This window comes from Myripristis murdjan, chromosome 17 (genome assembly GCF_902150065.1).
Source record: "Myripristis murdjan chromosome 17, fMyrMur1.1, whole genome shotgun sequence".
NCBI classification, from domain to species: Eukaryota; Metazoa; Chordata; class Actinopteri; order Holocentriformes; family Holocentridae; genus Myripristis; species Myripristis murdjan.
The window spans coordinates 2,067,932-2,088,967 of NC_043996.1; the positions used below are offsets into that span (position 1 = coordinate 2,067,932).

Below are 21,036 nucleotides of genomic sequence, written 5' to 3' on the forward strand. Positions count from 1 at the left end.
CATTTTGCATGTTGTTTTGTCTTGAGATTTTGCTGTTAAATGGAAATTCAGGCATACCACTCTCTGATGTCAGGTGGGGTGTTGTGTAGTATACTTTCTCATGTTAATATTGTCCACTTTTTGGTTTTTAGCTGGTTGGAATCAAAACAGAAAACTGAGCATATTTGTGCAGATATTGAGTGCTTACACTATACAGATATGCTGTTATTTGGTATGACTCTAGAGGCTTAAACTGAAGAGAAAATAGAACAACATAATGATACATGTATTGATTAAAAGAATTTATTTACATTCAAAATATTGTATTTTGGCACAAAAATTCTAAGATTTTTGCTACATTGCTAGTATTGATTGTAAAAATTGACAAACCATACAACCAACTACATACTGTAATGCTTGTATTCTAAGGAACTCACATAAAAGCCAGGGAATTTGTTGGAGATGAGAATTTGTGAATGAGATCAGTAATATGGGTAAGAGTAGAATATTTAAAGTAAAAAAAAAAAAGAATCTTTCTGACTTTGGTATTCATGTTTGGGTTGGTGTCATGCAATACTGCAGAACTTTCTTTGTTGTTAAACTACATGTGAATACAAAGCTAATTAATATCAGATAAGTGTCTTCTCATATAAAATGTAAAGTGATGGAAGAACATATTCAATTGGACAAAATACTGAAGAACCTGGTATCTGATTGGACCATTGCTGTAGCAGCTATTTGATGATTGGCTGGTGCAGTCTAGAGAAGCTGAGAAGAGTTTATTGATATGCTAAAGCCTGCGCTTCCACATTGCAAGGACGTTTTGTGGCCTTTGGGCTTAGGACAGATATCAAAACTTCTCAGACTCCGAGAGTCTCACACAAACCCACAGGACCTGTATTGCCTGGCTAGTGGATGACATGAGGCTGCTGACATCCACTGCGTTAGCTGAAGATCTGAGATTAAATCCACCATCCTATTACCTTCTTTTTTCTTTTCATCTCGACCTGCTTTTTGTCATTGAATACGTTCTTGCCCAAGGAAGGTGAACTGCTTATTCTTTCTGCCCCACTGTTGCTTTTGATATCCAGCAATCTAGAAGCAATGCTTTGCTCATAATAATAAAGAAACCACTTGAAGGTGTAGGTTTATAGTGGTGGGTCCTTGGGAGGGCTCCAGGGGGTCCCAAGCAACAGTAGAAATAGTTTCTTTTCACTATAAGGCAATTCTATAGAAGTACTCCCAGTTAATGAATATATAGCAATGATGCTTGTAGTCATCGGTTTCATTCTATTATTCTATCACACACACAGTATAAAAAGTTCCACACTTCAATACTAATCAACAGCTCTTCCACTATGGGTGTTTGGGAACAAATCTTATGAAATGGGGATCCTGGTATGAAAATGAGACAGAATCCTTGCTTAGGACCTCCATTATATACTGTTTGTCTGAATCTCATCTGCAGTTCCTTCTGTTTTGCCATCTTTTTTGATTCAAGCTTCTCTAAACTACCAAATAAAGAATATGAAACCTCATAATGCAGTTGAACTCCCCACTGTCTCCAAGAGGCACTGACTAATTCAGCGTATTGGTGAGAGGACATCGCCTTCAGTGGTTTAGGATGTTACTGTATAGAACCATTTACAGCTACCATGTGCCACTGAGATTCAATTGTACAGAGGTTTTCTTTCCAACCAAATACCTGATGAAGTCACTGATTACACCTTCAACCAGAGAGAAGGACTAGGAAGGCAGGGAATATTGTCCAAAGAGAAGGTGACCGAAAAAACTACCTTTCCATTCACTGGACGCTTAGTGGACTTACAGAAGTAGAAGTTAGGGTCAGAGGGATATATTAGTTTGCTAATGTATTAGACAGGTACTGGTCTCTAAATGAAAACCAGTGCTGATGTGATGGAGGAAAGATGTGTTTTACCTCAACAGGTTCAGGGGTCTCAGCCTTTAAATACCTGCAATGAAATCTGCCTTAAGGAGCTGCTAACCCAGAGTCTTTTTAAATAGCAGGAAACAGGGCATACCATCAGTTTACAATGGGAAAACCTGAAACACTAAAGATGGTGACACCATCAACATAAGACACACTGTCAGCCAATCAGACTTAAGATTTTTGCATAGCCACGCAACTTAACGACAGTGTACAAATTGCAGGCATAAGTTCAACGACAACGCTTCAGCAACTCCCAGACAAGTACACGCATCACAGTGACTGTTGGCCTACTCAACACTGCAGAACTGAGATTGTAAGAATCTAATTTATGCATTCTTTTTAAAGAATTGATGGGCCAGCTATGTGCCTGACATGACTGTTCACATTGCAGAGTGTTGTAATCTTGCTGGTTCTTCAGTCTGCGGATAGTGCATGTGTGAAAGCCTTGCTGAATGGAAAAATCATTTTTCTGTGCTAATGTCTAGCAGAACAAATCTTACCCCATTTTTTACACAGTTTGACAGTGTCCTTAAATATGGAATGCAAATGACAATATACAGCAAATCGTCTGACTGTTATTCAAAAATGATGCTCCATTTTTTTTCCCTATATGAAGAAAGCCTCTGACTAGCAGATCTAAAAGAATTTCAGTAGTATGGCATTCAGTGGAGAAGGTTGGTGTCCTGCGATGGTTTCAATGCTGTTTCAGACGCTTTTCCACTGTGAAAAGAATAATGCAGGAGGAGGAAAGATTGAATCATTTGTTTGCCACGAAATGGTCAAATTTAAAGATAAAGCAAAAAGTGTCATCACAAGTTAGGTTTCAGCAACATCATAAAAAAAAAGTAGCAAGTATCATCGCAGCCCTTAAAAACCCATAGCATTTGACCCCTAGTAGAAGTATGACTGCAACAATAGTTTGGTCAACCTAGCTCTACTATACATTTAGTTAGTAACTAATGCATTCATTTTGTGCAAATCCATGTACGACACCCCTGATCCTCCACTATCTGCTGTCATGACCTGTGAGTCTGCATGTTTCCATTCCAGCTAAACACTGCAGTAGCTCATTTCACTGATTAACCCACTTGCAGCCAGAGAGGAGGAGCCAGTCACTTAAATAAGCTCCTGTGGTGTTCCGTTGGAAATTAAACTTGCATAAACACAGCTCAGGATGAGACATGGCTGGAAACCAATTCTCTAAATACTCAAATTTCCCTTTGGTCCTTCCCTTATCCCCGTTTCTTATGACTACACCACCAGAGGAAACTCCGTCCCCTTCCCTCCCACTCTTGACTGCTGGGTTTCCTCTCTGACCAGGGAACGAGTTTAATACTTCCATGAACGAGGCAGCTTTACGACCCATAGGAGCCCATTGTGTGGCTGCCTGTCTCAAAATGTCCGGCACCCCAGCTTACACCCCTCACAGATCAAGGGTTACCAAGGTGTCGGATGGCCACTGGGTGACAGCCCCATGAAATGCTATACTAAATTTCCACAGCATTTTGATTGATACTGATAGGTTATACAAAAATTTCTCAGAAGCAGAGTCGCTGTGGCGGCAAAAATAAACTCACTTGTTGGGTGAAGGGACCACACCAGCGATTCTGAATGTCTGGCCTATTTACCACAATTTCCTTCCATTTTACATTGCATCAAACCATTTTGCAATAATGCAGGGGTACTAAAGATTTCACAACAGAATTAAAATCTCTCAATTTTCATATTTGAATTTTTGGTTCAAACACCAACCTTATATTGTTTTGCTTCTGTGTCCAACAAAGTCGTGGCCATTCATAAACCACAGAACTGACACTTCACTGAGTAAAGCAAATGTTTCCTGGGGACTATAGCCTGGCACAGAGATTGTTTCACCCCACCCAAAGTCAAGTCCTCAAAACACAACAGTGCTGCTGCTTCTCGGAAAACTAATATGGAGGACTTTATTACAGTGATGAATACTGGTGTGAAGAAAGTTTAAGTCTCTGAAAGTTTTCATATCATAGTGGAATGTGTGGAAACCAGTGGCTGGATACAAGAGAAGTCATATGGGAGTTCTAAAATATGAGTGCTTGCTCCAGGAAAAGATTAACAGAAATGTGAGGTATATACATTTTGTAGTCATTATACTAAACATTCAAAATCACTGGTATGGTCCTTTAAACCTAAGTGGGCGGGGCTAAAGTACCATGTTTTTTCTGGTTAAGTAATGTTAGACTGAACCTCAGTGGGAAAGAACTGAGGGGGAGATAGTTATTACTATGAAGCACTGCACCATTGCCAGTAACTGACAAAAAAAAAAAAAAATAGTCTAGCCATTCTAAATTAGCTAATTAGCCTGGCCAGTCTCCTGGTCTATAGCTATCCAGGTAAAATAGTTAACAACAAGAAATTGGAAGAAGCAGGTATAACTCAACATACAGTACAGAGCCCAGTAAACATAAAAAATGGATCAGATGAATTCATAAATTTTATTTATACTCTGACAAGAGCTTCTGGCTGAGATGATCCCGACCTCCACTGCAGCAGCTGCTGGCTAAATGTTTGTAGAAATACAACGTCAAATTGCCTATGGATTATGTACATAGAGCAGTGTTTTTCAGTAAGATGCCAACTGCACTGTGGCAGTTGCTGCAGTGTTTGTATAACTGTAGGTTTTGGGGTCATAATGAGTGAAAAGCGCTACTAGTCAATGGATTTCCACAGGTCTACCATCTTAAAGGGATAGTTCACCCATTTTGAAAATTTTGATATTATTCACCTTTAGCTGTTCTGTAGGACAGTAGTGGTGCTCTCTTCCTCTCATTGTCACTGAGTGCTGGATACTGGCTGGATGCTCCAAATGCTAACTGTTAGCTTCCTGCCATTCAGGTGGACTTCCCCCCAGCTAACAGATAGATAGATAGATAGATAGGTAGGTAGGTATACTTTATTGATCCCAAACTGGGAAATTCTCATTGTTAAAAAAAATCACTGCTTCAGTCATCTCAAAGAATGTTTAACATTACTTTGCAAATGTGATTTTCCCAAACTAAAATACATACATGACTACTAAAAGTGCATGGGCAATAGTTTTGCTCAAATTACTGTTTGTAACTATATTTTTCCTGTTGCCAACAGAGCCAGTAACGTCTTCACTTCCTGTATCACACACCAGAGCAGCAGCAGCCACCACAGAGACAGAGGTAGACTGCTTGAGTTTGCTATCATTTGTTCATTTAATACGTGTACAAAAATAGCTTCCTCTGTGGCTAGCTTCTTCTTTACCTCCGCTCCCCTCCATCACACACGTTTCACAAACCCCTCAGGCTCCTGCCAGCCAGCTGTTGTAACTGAGGACCAGCTTACACCGCGCAAGACAACAGTTCTAAGGTTGATAAATGTTTAGCAATGCTACACTGATAAAGGTAGAATATCAGGCTAGGTTTTTTTAAAAAAAAACTGTGGATTAAAGCAGTTGTTTTTAAGAATGTTAGCTGGGGGGAAGTCCACCTGAATGGCAGAAGGCTAACAGTTAGCATTTGGAGCATCCAGCCAGTATCCAGCACTCAGTAACAATGAGAGGAAGATAGCACCACTACTGTCCTAAAGCTAACAGGGGAATGGAATTATACCATTTTTTTTTTTTTTTTTTTTTTTGTCAAAATGGGTGAAGTATCCCTTTAACAAAGAGGCAAATTATTTTACAGCATCACACTAAAAATGGGTGACCTATCCCTTGGATGTAATGTCTGGATTTTGTATATATGCTGCAGCCCAAAATATTTTAGTGTGTATACATCTACAAGTGGGGATAAACATTTTTTTCCATGTCTCTAAGTGATGCTTTCTACCTTGGTAAGCTAATGAAGGAGGCATGACTGCTAGATAGTTGTTGGATTCTACTTTTTTAGACTGTCATTGAAGCAGGCAAACATTGGTGAATAGAAAAACTATTTGAGAGAAAGTGTGATTTTTGTATCTTATATCCTTATACTCTTATACCATAAAGTTTGGTCACTGAGCTGCGGCATTAACTTGTATTCTAACAAGATTAAAATATATTTGTCCTGGAGATTAGCATAGTTAAGTCCCCCCTTTTTTTGGCTTTTGGGGCGGCTGCAGCAGGCTTTGATCAGCGTAGCGCGGCGAGGCCCAGGCTTGGCCCGGCCATCCGAGGCCCGGGTGTGAAATTGGTCTGATGTCATCCCCCATTCTCCACCTTCCCCAGCTTTCAGCAGCCGTAATTATATTTCCGCCACAAAGCCCCCGTCCCCTTCATTCCATATTCCAAGTTTGACTAGGAAGCGTTTTAGAGAACTATGGCTAAATTACTCAGTGGGGGGAAGGGGGACAGGATGGGCCCTCTTTTGTCTGACAGAGACACAGGGGACATCAATACTTTTCTGATATGTACTTTTCTTTTCTCAGCTCGTCTGCCCTTTGCCTCTGCCTGTTGGAGGGGTTAAGTTTATGACAAGGGGATGTGTGAACTTATGGTAACTAAGATGTTTTTTGTGTTTTTGCCCCGCTCTCTCTCTCTGGATATTCTGTTTGTTCATAAGCAAGAGGGACTGAACTTGTAGCTGAGGTGTCTGGTGGTGCTTTTAACAGGCAGATTGGACACTTTTATTTGAATGGAGTGTTGATAAAACACAGTGTTGATACTTTTAACGGGCCATTGAATGAATTTGCTGCCTGCCCATGGTTTACATGAATGAATATCTTGGAAAACAAGGAAAACATCTTGATACCATGAGTGTTTAGCCTACATGCCAGCCAACACACTGAACTTTAGGTGAATATAAGAATGATTAGTGTTGTCCCACTCGTTGCTATACCTGCCATGTTCTCTCAAAGTTGCTAATGTTTACAGCAATTTTCTATTTGCATCCAGCTTTTTGGTCTTGCAAAATTGGATGACTTTAGTTGAAGCAGCAAAAAAACAAATTTACTTTATTTAGCAAAAAAAAAAAAAAAAAAACATTTTATCTTGTTTTATTTCATCTTCAAGGGAATTTTTTTTTTTAACTTTTTTTTTTTTTTTTTTTTTTTTTTTTTACTAATGTTCTCTTATTTTTGGTATTTCCTTGTTTGTTGTTTTGGGTAATTTGGGTTATCTGATGGTAATTTTCTGCTAATATAATTTTAAATATATAATGTTTTTGAAAGAAATAAGTGAATTTGCTCAGGCTTCAAATAGTTAAAACAGGAGGGGATGTTATTTTGGTTGCCCAAAAGGAGTGAACCATATTCCTTCATGAATAATGGGAATTTTGAAGTATCAAGTTCATAAGGACAGACTTTTTGTGAGCATATAAAGGTAAATATGCATCCGATTTTTGATCATCTTTCCCTAAATCATTGAGAACTTTTTATTTTTTTTTTTGCCCTTTATTGTCCTTACACACTCGGATCCGATTTGTGCGGAGTTCTGAGGATGTCTCAGAACATTCAGAACAGCTCAGCCACCTAACAGCTGTTCTGTCGGAGCTGATCCAGTGGTTCATTCTATTGGTGGCTACTTTGGAGTCACTTAATGTATTTTTCGTCATGTAGTCATTCAGTGAATGCATCTGTCCTTCATTTTGTGATGGTGAATTTGGTTTAGAAAAAAGGGCTATGGAATTTTTGGAGGAAAACCAGGGTATTTGATACATGCAGGAATGTCAGGGAACGTAATGGAAATTTACCAACCATTCACATTTTCCAACCTACAGTATCCAACTGTTGAATGAAGAACATTTTAAGGTCACGGAAGAGTTCTTATTTAGTTATGGAGAGTCATAGACCTTTAAATCAGGACCATAGCAGGAATGCCAAATGTAAGTTTGGCAGATTTCTCAAAATTTTTAGATCACAGAAGCCTTTGAACTTATTTGCATGGTGTTTATGTCATGGCAGGGATAGGAACATTAACAACAAGAAGTCTGAAAAAGTTTTAGCTCATTAAAGCGTTTTGACTTATGATATCAAAAACTTAATGAGCCATGGTAGGAACCAAGGAAAGTGCTCCAGCAACGTTCACACTACAAGTTCGCTGATTTTTTCTGAGCAGTGTATTTTCTAATCAGATTTGGGCCACCTTTTGTAGTAAGAAAAGAGACGAGTATCTCATTCCTGCTGATGTGACGGCTGTATAAATAGTCAGAAATTCATATTTTTTTCTCCCGTTGAGCAGGCGCACATCACTGTCAGTGTGTTATCATTCATCCATTGTTGGCAATGGTGGGGGGAAAAATGGAGGATGGCAGCAACAACCACAGGGAGACAAGGAGGTTGCAACTTTACCAGACATATAGGAAGATGCTTCACTCTAATCCTTGACTTGCCTCTTGCCCTCACCCTCAAAGCCCACCAACTGTCACCACGCCGCCATTACCACAGGAAGCACTTCCACAAATGAATATTTGCACCACTATTTCATTCATTTTGATCATGGCCTGTTTTGCAAATGACGTTTTCATGTTGTTCAGCAGCATGCTTGTTGTAAATGTATGCATGCTGGGTCATGGCAGAGATCTGATGTCAGATGTGGGTCAATGAGTGCCAACAGTCAAGGCGAAAAAAAAAAAAAATAGATCTGAGAAAATAAAATCAGAATTAGGTTACTTTCAGCCGCTGTGTGAATGTTGGTGATTTTCAAACTATGGATCCCAACATAGAGACAGGTGGGTTGTGAGAAGGCAAATGCAAAGGACAGACATTTTTAAATCATAGTGTCATTACCATTTCTACATCCATTAAGCCTCATAAGACACCACTGAGCATGATGCCGTGTGTAAGCAAAGATGACTGGAGAAAAGGAGCCTTCTTTGCTATTTGATAACATGGGCACATTTTTAAAACCAGGAGCAGCTGATACATTGTCAAAAGCAGTAACAAACACTCTTAAAAAAGGCAATACAGAGAAAGTAGGATGATTGATATGTTGATTATGGCTTTGCAACCGTCAAGGACCTGATGGTTTGATCTTTGCCTGGAAAAGTTTGCATGTTGTAAAATTGGATTCAATACAAATTGAAATGACATGTAATGCCCAACAAATATTTTTGTTGATTTGCTCATTGAATGTAAGAAAATATAAAATTCACAGTAATGGTGGATATAAGTGCTTTGAAAGCTTAACTATTTTTTGACAACTTAATTTTACCTCAAAATAATTGGTGGGTCTTGAGATAAACCGTACCTCTACATGTGGGGCCTAGCTTGAAAGTTTAGGAACCCCTGGCCTATGTAATGAAAAGGCATGGTCATGAAATTTCACATCAGGACCCCAGTGGGATCCAGTTAGAAAAAACGCTCAAGTTTCCTGTCCAATCTTGGAGGAGGCGTTGTCTCCTGCTGCCATGTGCATGGACACCCAAAGTATTTTGACCTTCATCCAGGTTCTCTGGCCATTCCCCCGAGCATCCCACCCCCCAACTGAAAGCCTTTTCCAAACAGCCCCAGACTGTGCACAGAAACACAGCTAGTAGCTTTTTTTTTTTTCCTCTCCCAAGCCAAGAGTAGCTCAGCTCATCAAGTCAGTGACCGTTGGGCGTTACTTCCACATACAAGCCAGCTAAGAAAGGAAATGCAGATGAGGGCTTCTGCAGCCATTCAAAGAGCCCAGGTCAATGCTGCTACTGCTGCCAATGGAACAGTCCTCACAGATAACTCTGCCCTTTTGTCCACGGATCCCTCTTTAGTTCCTCTCTGTATTTCTCTTGCTTTATCTCGTTCTCCTGAGCATTCCTCCAGCTCCTTTCAGACGACAAGGTAAATCACAGATGTGGAAATGGCGTGCTTGGATTTCTGAGAGATCTGATATTTGCTGATATTTTATAGAGTTCTCTCTTGATGTGCTTAAGGTATGTTCTAGGTGGACTTGCTTAATTTGGCCGCTATCACCTCAACATGTGTCAGGGTGAAAGCAGAGAAGGTGTTTGTGTTTGCACGGTGATTTTGGATTTGAAGATTGGGTATTGAGAATTGAAGTGTGCTGCTGGATATTTTTCTGGCTTTCACCACAGAGAATTTTCCTGAACTAATTTAGTTCAGTATTTTAAGTGTGTAAAGGTTGATTTTTTTTTTTTTTTTTTTAATCTTACGTGCATTGAAGTCTTTGTTGATGGAAGTCATATTTGTTGCGCTATTTAACAAGTTAAGCTACTGACTGAATTGTTTTGCTGTGTGCTGTGTTGCAGTCCTTTCTGAGAACTTGACTGGATGAACTGGCCATGAGCGTCCAAAGCAGAGAGCAAACTTTTCAAAATGATGACTAGTCAGTTTCTGGCTTCCAACATTCATGCCATTAGTTTACCTAACATGCTTTCTAGACTAGAATTCAATTTCTAAATGATAGGCAATCAAGTGCTCATGTAGTGGACCGACCTATAACAGCATTTTGCATTTGCATATGCATTGAGTTTTAAACCTGCTCTTAAAATGGTCAAAATAATCCCTTTTTCTTGAAAATGCATTTCATGAGTACACATTCAGAACAAAGAAAGAAAGAAAGAAAGAAAGAAACTTCATAATAAAGAATAACGGTCTTGTCTGCCTTTTATTAAAAATAAAGTGACTTGTTTTTCTCAAGTGTGTAACTCAGAGAGGATTATCAAGATTCATTACCCCAGCTTTTTATGCAGCCAGGGTGTTAAATATATATCATAGTTCAAACTGTACATGGATGAGGTAAACAAGTTTTAATTAGGCTAATATTTACACCTTTTCCATCAGTGTCTTGGCCGAAGAGAGCTGCTGGCAGTGTCTTTGGAGTAACGCCTGATATCAGCTGACTGCTAATTATTATTCATTAGAACCAGTGATCCCTGTTCATTCTAGGGTTAGTCTACAGTCGCTGGTTCCTGCCTTATTTCAGAGTGTGTTTGGGCAACCAAACATTTCACCAAAAAACACCTCTTCAGTCAAGACTGACACTTAGAATTTTAAAGAAAAAGTTCAATCAAACTCTTATTTAAACAAACATATCTATATGTATATAGTATATAGTATAGTATATAATTAGTGGATGTCAGTAAATTAGTGAATGGTCTGAGAGACCATTCAAATACAGCTATTAAGTAAATGCAATCATTTCATACCCCAATTTCCAGTGTCTGGTCAAAAGGGGAAGATGGAAGTCACTTACTGTCCAGGCTTTCCCACTAGTCACGAAATTCCTGGAATATCACGGCATTTTGAAAAGGGTCTTCCAGACAAGGAAAGTCAAGGTAATTTGACGGCCAAATAATACATTTAGCCAGCATAAAACTATTTTAATATTTAATATTTTTTCACAGTATAAAAAAGAGCAGCAATTGAAATGGGTGCTATTTGAGATCATGATCATGAAATCTATTTAGACGATAGGGTTCCCACTGGTCATGGAATTCCTGGAATATCATGGATATTAGAGAGAGGTTTGTTTAAAAGTCATGGATTTTCTAGGAAGGCCACTGTGGGAACCCTGTCAGTGGCTGTACAGATGGCTAGTCATCCATTATAATACTACTACTGTCACCACTACCTACATGTTCAATGGCCTCTCATCTGTGAAGCTGGCCAAGAGCTTCCCAGTGGCTCACAACTGAGAGCTTACTGGGGAAATACCCTAGTCCCACCACTCGACCCAACTGGGACCAGTGTTTAACCAACTGCTGTCCTCTGTGAGGCTCCTGGCATCGCCCACTGCTGTGCCACATCCATTTTTTAACAGTTGATTTCAATTGTAACCCTTCGTGTACTGATTAAAACCAGATCTGGCTCTATCTTCATACAACTTCATACAACCAGTAATGAATTGGTAGAATTAACAGGAGGGTAGACTAATGGAAAATAGCCACTAAAATAATAAATAAATTGGGAATTTAAAAAAAATCATATTCATATTCATATTATATCTTCAAATAACCCATAGTTATATAACTTTCATCATGTTACTTACAATGAATATTGGTTATTAAAGTATTTGTCTGTCTAAAAAAGTGGCTTGAGCCTTATAAAGCATAAAAACACACAGAAAAATAAAGGTGCCAGCTGCATCCAAAAGTGGTTTATCAGAGTGATCCCATGGGAGAACCTTTGCTGGTTTCGCTAAGAACCTTTCAAGACCATGGATCTTTAAAGAAACATTTTCCTAAGTGGTGCATCAGAGCCATACAAACAGCTCTTTGAGAGACCAGCAATAGTTTTTCAAAGAAGAAAGAGGAGAAAAAGTACTTGGAAATAGCAGTTACTTCATATTTCTTAAAGGAAAAATAAAGGTGGCAACTGGAACTGAAAGTAGTTCTTCATATGGTACTTTAAGAGAACTATTTGTCTTCATTTTAAAAAAAAAAATCTCTAAAGAACTTTTTTCAAAATAGTTCTTGCTGAAGCCAGATGATTCAGGGGTCAGTTAGGTATTTTCAAAAGTTTTTTCTCTCAAATGAAGGGCTATCAACTAAATCCAGTGGCTTTAGCTGATAAAGGTTCCCCATAGACCCACACAAGAACCATTTTAGAACCATTATTTTTCTGTGTGTATCAGCACATTTTGAGTGCATATTGAGTATTATCATCCAAGCATCATGGCACTTTTAAACTGAATGCAGGATGTTTGCCTCAGGTTTCCATTGGCACAAGAGTTTATCTGTGCTTGCATTAGTCTTGTAGAGTGTGTTTATGAATGAATAAACATATTTGTATCATGTGCATTGTATGTCTAAAACATGCTCCATACAGAAATGATGTGTAAACTGTACAACATGGCTTGTGTTCTTTGTGCAAGATTGTCTTTCATTGTTCAAGCTAATAAAAAAAAGTGTTATTGCTGTAAATTTCTCCATTAATAGAAGCTTTCAAAATACAGTTGATGGTAATATTCATAACAAAATGCATCATTTCTCACAGGCTTTAATCAGTGGAAAGCAGGTCTTGTGTTGAAAATGCATTAATTGTGTAGCTGTGGCTCTGTGCAGTGGAAAGTGCACTCCATGTTGTGTCTGCCCTCTTCACGCCTGTGATTGTTATGCTAATTATTATCAAGTTATTTCAATAAAGACACCCTCAGACATATCACATGAACTTCATAGCAAAATATCTCACCCTGTACTGAAAATGAAATGTCTTGGATAGTTTTTCATCCCATTTCCTGTTGCTTGCCTCCTTGTAAGGTAATAAAAAAAATATCCTGAAAAGTCCAAGTACTATTATTGTCATTTATTTGCCATCACACCATTATGATACAAAGTATATACATGAAGCGTCATATAAAAGAGAACTTCAGTTGAGAGGGGAAAAACAAACAAACAAAAAAATGTAAACAAACAAAAAGGAAACTGTATTCATTATTACTTAACCCTATCCTTAAAAATCCTGACGTCAAAATTCCATTTGCGATATATAGAAAACAATGCTGTTCTGTTTAACTGTAGAGAATTTTTATGTCTACAGAATTTTTAAGGCAAAAACTTGGCCAGGTTTGGATTTGAATGTTATAACATTAACAAAGGAATAAAATAAAATCAAATAAAATCCATTCACACCATCGCAAGACCACCATTTGGTTCGGATCCACAGTCTAGTGAGACCCAGCAAAGGCCTTTCAGATGTTGCATGAAAAACAGAAAGAAAGTTATTGCAGGATAAATAAGTCATGTAAACACTCCAGACCCCATATCCACACACGCATGGCTATAGATGGTCATTGTACTATAAATAGGAATATAATGGTCTTTGCAAATAACAAATAAAACATTTTCTTGAACATTCGTTGATGTATAGCCTACAGAAGCATATAGGTCCATGATCTGGCCGGAGGTCGCGGTCGGCCACAAGATTGAAAAATGAATTCCTCCTCTTGTGAAATGATAGCCTCACTTCTTGAGAGTTTCCCCCCTTCCTTCTAGAGAAGTTTGGGCCAATTTAACATTTGAATCCATTGGCGATTTCAAACTGGCATTTTTTCATATTTTAATCCCACCTCGATTGCTAAATGTTGGGAGGTGCCGTCAATATTGGATTTCAAAAAGAGGAATCCCAACGAAATCAACAGAAAAAAATATATATTCCAGCCATATTTGAGCTGATTCACGCCAAAATGGAAATTTATGCTACTAGGTGCCTTATTGCAGGCGGCATCTCTGCCAATTATTAAATGCAAACCAAATGTAATAGGCTATTACACACTGTTCACTTGGGCTATAAAGCACAACTTTAATTCCACATATAAAATGCGTCTTTACATTCCCAATTTTCAGTGCGCATTTTGGCGCCCATATAGGCTATCTCAAAAATAAAATCAAACAAAACAAAAAGAAAAAGGCTATACTTTCACACCAAACAACCAGACATTGGTAAACATTCTCTACAATATAACACAAGAGATGAGGAATGAAGAGGAAAATAGTAGAAAATAGCCTGTAAAGACAGAAAAAGGGAAACCAGAGAACTAAAAGGAGGCTATTTTTCAATTCACAGTTCCCAGAATGCAGCAGAAATAATTCTTTGGATTTCAGCATAGAGTTTTCATCAATGATAACAGACAAGAACAGCTCGAGACAGAACGTGCAGGGCTGTTTTGCGCGAGCCCGGTCTCGAGAGCGCTGCTCTGCTGCCTCGAGCTCCTATTGGATGTTGACTCCACTTTTCCCCGCCTTTGTAAAAACCTTCCGAGATGAGCCGGTCTCCGCTCGGTCCACCTGCTCCGCTTCTCCCCCACAACCAGGAGCAGCTGAGGGGACTCCACCTGTCTGGACCAGTAGGTAGCTTGGCTCTCTGGCACTGATTAGCTGGCCTACTTGTGTGTTGAAGGTTTATTCCACAGCTCCAGCACACAGAGCTAGCGTACATCTCTGCTGACCGTTTTAAAAACATTTACACAGACATGTATAGCTCACTGTTTAATGCCCTTTTATCTCTATTTGCTCTGACCGTGGTTAGCTCGGTCTGGACCCCCTCTGGACTTGCTTTTGACAAGAGATCCACTGGCTCTGGACTTATCCATCCCAGAAAGTCATCATTTGTTATCCTACTTCGCCTTAAACCTCCGTAGGAAAAAAAAAAAAAAAAAAAAAAAAACTAGGACAAGGATTCACAACCTCAAGGTGCCTGATATGCAGTTATCTGACGTCACGTCAATATGGCTACTGCAACGTTCATAATGTAGCTAGTACCCTACATTTATTTTTTAAATCCTCAAAAACACCCACCGGCTGTATGCCGACATTATCTGAAATCTATCAAAACACCTGTGTGGCAGTGGTTTAGAATGTCAAGTTATACACAGGCTACCGCTATCAACATTTTATGGTAACTATTGATGCCAAATAGCTATCATTAACAATGGCCGAAATGCTTTTGTCCTCACCTTATTTTTGGTTGGTAAAACAAACAAAACAAAACAAACAAACAACAACAAAAAAAAAAAAAAAATGCCAACCAAACCAGCCAAAATATTTACTATTCATAGAAATATATGTGCTATTTGTGTATGGAAATTGTAGCAGTCGTTAGCCTATGTGTGTTTATTCTAAATATTCTAAATTTGCATTTATAATGGGTCAAGTTTGTTGCTGGTCTAAGCAACACCGGTAAGCGCAATAATGGAAAAGAGAAATTCAAATGTTCAGACGTTATCCGGTCAAAAGTGACTAGCCTGTGTGGCGATAGGTGAATTTATCTATAACAATTGCTCTCATTTATTTGGCGCTTGGTGAGTGTTGATTTTGGGATTATTGGCATGACATCAGATACTGCATGGAGAGCGGTAGCCTATTTAATTTAGCGAAGAAAAAAACAGGGCATCCCTGCGTTGTTTTTCTTCCACAGCAGGCCCACTGGAGCGCACAGAGGTTGGAGGTTGGAATTATGACCTAGACGTTGGTAATTTGCGACTTGGACTGGAACACAGTGCCAGATTTGACTACACGGTGACTAGACTACAGCCCTGAGAACACATAGGACAAACAAACTCTCTGCCTCCTGGAAAAACAGGAACCAAATAGCATAACGTCGGCTCCGATGGAGTTTTAAATATGAATGCTGGTATTGAAGTGGTTTTATTGCATGATTCAGACCCCCGCCACCCCGCCCTCCCTGTCGTCCATCCGCTAGTCGCTGTCCGACTTGTCGTCCTTGGCCGTGGTGTGGTTGTACAGTCCCTGGGCCATGAGGTGCAGCGCCAGAGAGTTCTTATTACCGGAGGCCTTCTTGATTTTCGCCCGTTTGTTCTGAAACCAGATTTTGATCTGAGACTCGTTGAGACCAAGCTCCCGGGCCAGGCTCTGCCTCCTCTGCTCGGTCAGGTACCGGTTGGTCTGGAATTCAGTCTTTAACCGATGGAGCTGCTCGGCGGTGAAGGCCGTCCGGGGCCGTTTGTCTTCCTTACTGGGGGTCGGCGCCTTCTTTGGTTTACGGGATCTGGGCCCTTGGGTGACGGGGAGTGGTGAGGAGGAGGGCAAAAAATGGCAACCAATGGTTAGGGATAAGTAATGCTTATAGCCTTTTGAGGCCTCTCAAACCACACACACAGAAAAAAAAAAAAAACATTGTAGTTGTTTTAAATTGGCTCTGTAAAAGACTGGCTCCATGAAGAACCATAATAGCCTATGAAAGAAGCACTTAGTGTAGTGGATGGTCTTTCACATTGAAAAAAAAAATCCTAATTTTACCAACTGTCTCCACCAAGAACTATTTTGAAAAAGTTTTTGTTGAGATTTTTTTAAGAAAGCAAAATAGTTTGTACAACACAACTATTAAGAAGTATTTTCCATTCATCCATTCAAGTTGGCACCTTCTAAACATTTTTCCTTTAAGAAATGGGAATTAACTGCTATTTCCAGGTATAATTCTCTTGTCTCTTCACTGATGAACCATTGCTGGCTTCTCAAAGAACTGTTTTTATGTCTCTTTGAAACACCTTTGAATCATTAAGAATTTTTTTTTTTTTTTTTTTTTTTTTGAAGTCTCAGCCTGAAAAGTTATTTGTGGAACCAGAAAAAGGTTAGCATCACTCTGAAGAGCCATCTTCCAGTTGGCACATCCATTTTTCTGTGTGTGTTATGAAGGTAATAAAAATGGTTCTTAAGCAGGAGGGTTCTTGTTCCCATTGAGACACAAACACACAACAGGACCCTGAGCCCTCCATCCTCCTCATCAAAGCCATCTGGAATTTTTGTTGTTGTTGATTCATATTGAGCTGGTTGTATTGTGCAGGTAATAGTGGGGAGAATTAAACCTAGGTTTACAATTAGGCTAATCATTTGTGCACACTGAGAACATATAGTAAATTATATGGGCCTGCTGTTGCTTACTTTTTGCTGTTGAACCCTGGAATCCCTTCAAGGATGCCTGGAACCCTCTCAAGGACTTTGTGGATCCTTCTGAAGGATCACTGCTAAGTCCTCAAGGCCTCACATAGCACCCTCAAGGACTCTTGTAAGTCCCCAGACTGCACTTAGATAACCACTGCAAAATAAGAAATATTTATGATGCTATGAAAAAACATCTTCTGGGAAAGGAAGAAATGAATGACGAACCCCTGACATGCAGTGTTTAAGAACCACACTGTATCTTAACTGGTCCTCCTGGCCTGTATAGGTTAGTGATTCTCAAAGTGGACATCAGGGGACTGCCAAGGGTCCTGGAGAACTTCCAGTGTCCATTGAGCAAGGCCTAGGTGGCCTCCAGCAAAATGATGGATAGTTAAATTAACTTGAAATAAACCCTCTTAGAGAACACGAATAATAATGATACTTTAGTCTCAGTTTTTACTCACCACTATTCAAATCTTCTCATGTTGTGAGCATGGAATTGTGAGGTTTTATCTGATTTATTATTCTTATTATTCTCATTATTGCTGTTGTTGTCATCATTACAGAGGATTAGTCTCATATTATGTCATTCAGTAGGCCTATTGCAGAACAGTTTTTTGTTTGTTTGTTTGTTTGTTTTATTCGTATAAAGCCGTTTGAGGCCAAACAGATACCAAGTTTAACAGTTTTTACTAGCTGGGATGTCAGATCATTCAGTACTTAACTATCAGATAATAGAACCTTATCATTCCAAGAAACACATGAGGATCCCTTGGATCAAATCTGATCAAATGAAAGTTTAGGCCCCTATAATTTGGATGGATTTGGGGATCTGGAACATGAAAATAATTGAGAAGCCGTGATTCAGTTTAGGTTACATAGCCTATAGCTGACATTAATTGGGGTTAAACAGTGGTTAGTAGGCTACAACAACAGCTCATCAGACTGCAGGATGTCTGGATGTCCTACCAACTCAACCACTGCTCTTGCATTTATGCTATAGTGGGAAAGGGAAGAGGAGGAGGAGGAGGAGGAGGATGGGAGCAGATGGGGGGTGGGGTTAGGATGAGATGAAGGATTTGGGGGGAGGCATTAGGCGCCTCTTTCCCTCCTTGTTACCATAGGAACAAACATTTTTTTAAAAAAAGTAGTTTCTTAAAAAGACGAGATGATTATATCTTTTGCTCATACTATAATATCGTAAGGGGGAATCACACAAATTAGGAATGGATGGAGCGATGGAGTAGTTAGGAAAACAGTTTCGGTTCTCTTTAAGTGTAAAAACACCGGTAAACAAACCAAATGTCGCTATAAAAGCAAGCAGAGTTCAAATATATACTGCTACTAGGCTATATATTATTGTTTATGTAAATAATAATTATAGCAATTGTTTCGATAAAAGCTCTATGCTAGTTCTACACTTTTTAAAATTATATACACACTTATCACACTTATCATATATAGTTATATACCCTGTAGTTTAAATATAGGCTCCGTGTTGTATCATATTTATTTACATAAATAGATTCTGTATATTTTAGTAAAGAATAAGATGCACTCTCCCTATTACCTCTCTGAAGGCCCATTGTGGTCATTTCCATAAACTTGGGCCTGGACCACGATGGAAACTTTTTTTGTGTGTGTGTCGACACAACAATAAAAACAAGGTCCCTGACTATTTTCATCTCGTTTTGACCGACTCCAAACGCCCCTTCGATACCAAACACACGCTTCTCTCGTCTGGAAGCTGTTTGTTCCCTCAGCGACATGATTTAAAAGCTTTATGCATTTCTAAATACAAAAGACAAAAGAAAAAAAGCCCAGCCCTCTGGACCAAGCTTTGAACGCATACGTAGCCCAACGCAAAGCAAACTTTTTTACGTAATTGATCAAATAGATGTAGAAGTATTTAGATGCTTATATAAAACAATACATTTTGAACAACACGATAAAGACACGGGTGAAGGAAAAAAATAAACGCTGCACGGTGGTTAACAGTCTAGATTTAATGTGCAGTACCTGAAATCAAATGAATAACTTATAATAACATCAATGTTGACAAAATTGAATTTTGTTTTGTTGATGGCTAGAAAACCTTTGAACTTATGTTGTTATGCATTTCAGATCTAATTCATCTTTCTTTTGGGATATACAGCCCTCACTTTTTAGACTCCCTCCCATTGTCAAAAAATATGCTAATTGAATATTAACAAAGAGGAGTGAGGAACAATGGCGTTAAACTTGGTTTTACTTGTGCTTTTCCACTTTACAGCCTTCAACTTATTTGATATTTCAGAGCACTTTTCAGGCAGCTTGTCGACTTTATCTTGATTTTGTAGCCAAATAGATCGACTTTCTCTAAGACCATATCGGATTAGTTTCCAATTTTTGCTTGAGAAAAACTGGGCCACAGAAAATACATTTTCCAAGAAGATTAATATAATTTTTTAAAGTTGGAAATAGTAACGTTTGTAACATTTATGTCTGAGTAATAACTGAATTGTCAATTGCAGTCGTAATGTCTCTATCAAACAGAAATTGACGGTAAACGATTAGTCTATTCACGAAATATCCATATAAAAGGAAATGCAAAATGTTCCGATTCCAATGTTATTATTTCCTGCATCTATTTATTTATTTATTTTCCTTAAAGATCACATGGTCCCATTTGTAAACATGAAAATTAAGGCAATCTACTTTTCTCTGCTTTGCTTTATTAATGATGAGAGAGGGAGCTGGAGATTTTCTACTATTCGGGTATTAAACCATCTCTGGAGCCTAATAATAATAATAATAATAATGGAAAAATAGTTTTAATTTGTCTTGTTTTTGCTTTTTTCACTATCCACTATAAACCAGATTGGCGTAAGAATATATAAACGTTTTGCCACCAACCTGATGAAGGACGGTCTGAGTAGCGGGTACAATAGACCCAGGCCGGCCAAAGCATCGGCTTGGCTGCGGTCGAGCTGGCCTGGGGGCTGTGGCACCGGTCCCCGCCGTCCCCCCGGACTTTCACTGCACCATCACCGGCTACAAGTTCAGCTTTTTTGCCCTCTGTGTCCGGATGCTGGTCCTCGGATGCCTCTGCGCCCTCCTCACCCTCTGCTCCACCCTGCTGCGGGTTGCCAGTTTTGGAAGCTCTTCTCCCAGGCAGGTCCTCCCTTCGCAGGATTACTCCCAGGCTGTCTTCCTCCCGGATGAAAGTCCCATCTTTCCTCTTGCGCCCGAAGTCCGGTCTTAAGATGTTGTCGATGTAAAAGTTGGTGATCCTGTGGGGCTGCTGGTTGCCAGGTGGCTGGAGGAGAGGCAGAATGGCTCGGTTTGACTCGTCGCCGGAGTCCTCTGGGCGCTCTGGGTCTCGGCGAGCATTTTCTTCCATAATGATGCAGCCTGATAGGACTCACTTTCAACACCTGTCTCTCTCTGCTTCACCAAGTAGTAATTCCACTGTTGTAAGGCTTCTGGTTCACTTTTTTTTTTTTTTTTTTATCTCTGCACTGCTATGTTTTCGGTCAAAAACGCAAAAGAAAAATAAAAAAAAACGCCAGTGCAGCTTATATTGTTTGTGTTCTGAAAACCCGCCTCTTATGATTTTGACAAAGAAAAATCATGCTTCAGTTTCTGGTAGGTCTATTAATCCTCATGGCTGAGCTGGGTGTTCAAATAGTGCAGCCTGTATCATTTGAAAGGCTGAAATGAATTGGAAAAACACTCTAGTTTATTTTTCCTGATCCCTACACACAAATATTGATGCTTCCAGCAGCACTAAAACTACGCTGATAAAGACGCCGCTCAAATACTTTCACTACGGATTTTGGTTCTCATTTCTGATTGGCTGCGGGG

At 39.2% G+C, this 21,036-nt stretch overlaps 1 protein-coding gene across 1 annotated transcript; it reads right to left on the reverse strand.

The window, feature by feature from the left end:
• Positions 1 to 15,987: 15,987 nt before the first annotated feature.
• LOC115375463 (homeobox protein engrailed-2b-like) lies at positions 15,988 to 20,572 on the reverse strand. Its single transcript, XM_030074862.1, has 2 exons — positions 20,086 to 20,572; positions 15,988 to 16,304 (listed from the first exon to the last, which is right to left on the reverse strand). The coding sequence occupies exons 1-2, from the start codon at positions 20,570 to 20,572 to the stop codon at positions 15,988 to 15,990; spliced, it is 804 nt and encodes a 267-aa protein (XP_029930722.1).
• Between the last annotated feature and the right edge of the window lie 464 nt (positions 20,573 to 21,036).

What these genes read in the sequence shown, in the direction of transcription:
- LOC115375463 (XM_030074862.1), bottom strand. Translation starts at nt 20,572, where the DNA reads ATGGAAGAAAATGCTCGCCGAGACCCAGAGCGCCCAGAGGACTCCGGC. An exon ending in CTCAGACCGTCCTTCATCAG is followed by an intron (nt 16,305 to 20,085) that starts GTTGGTGGCAAA and finishes CCGTCACCCAAG; the next exon opens with GGCCCAGATCCCGTAAACCA.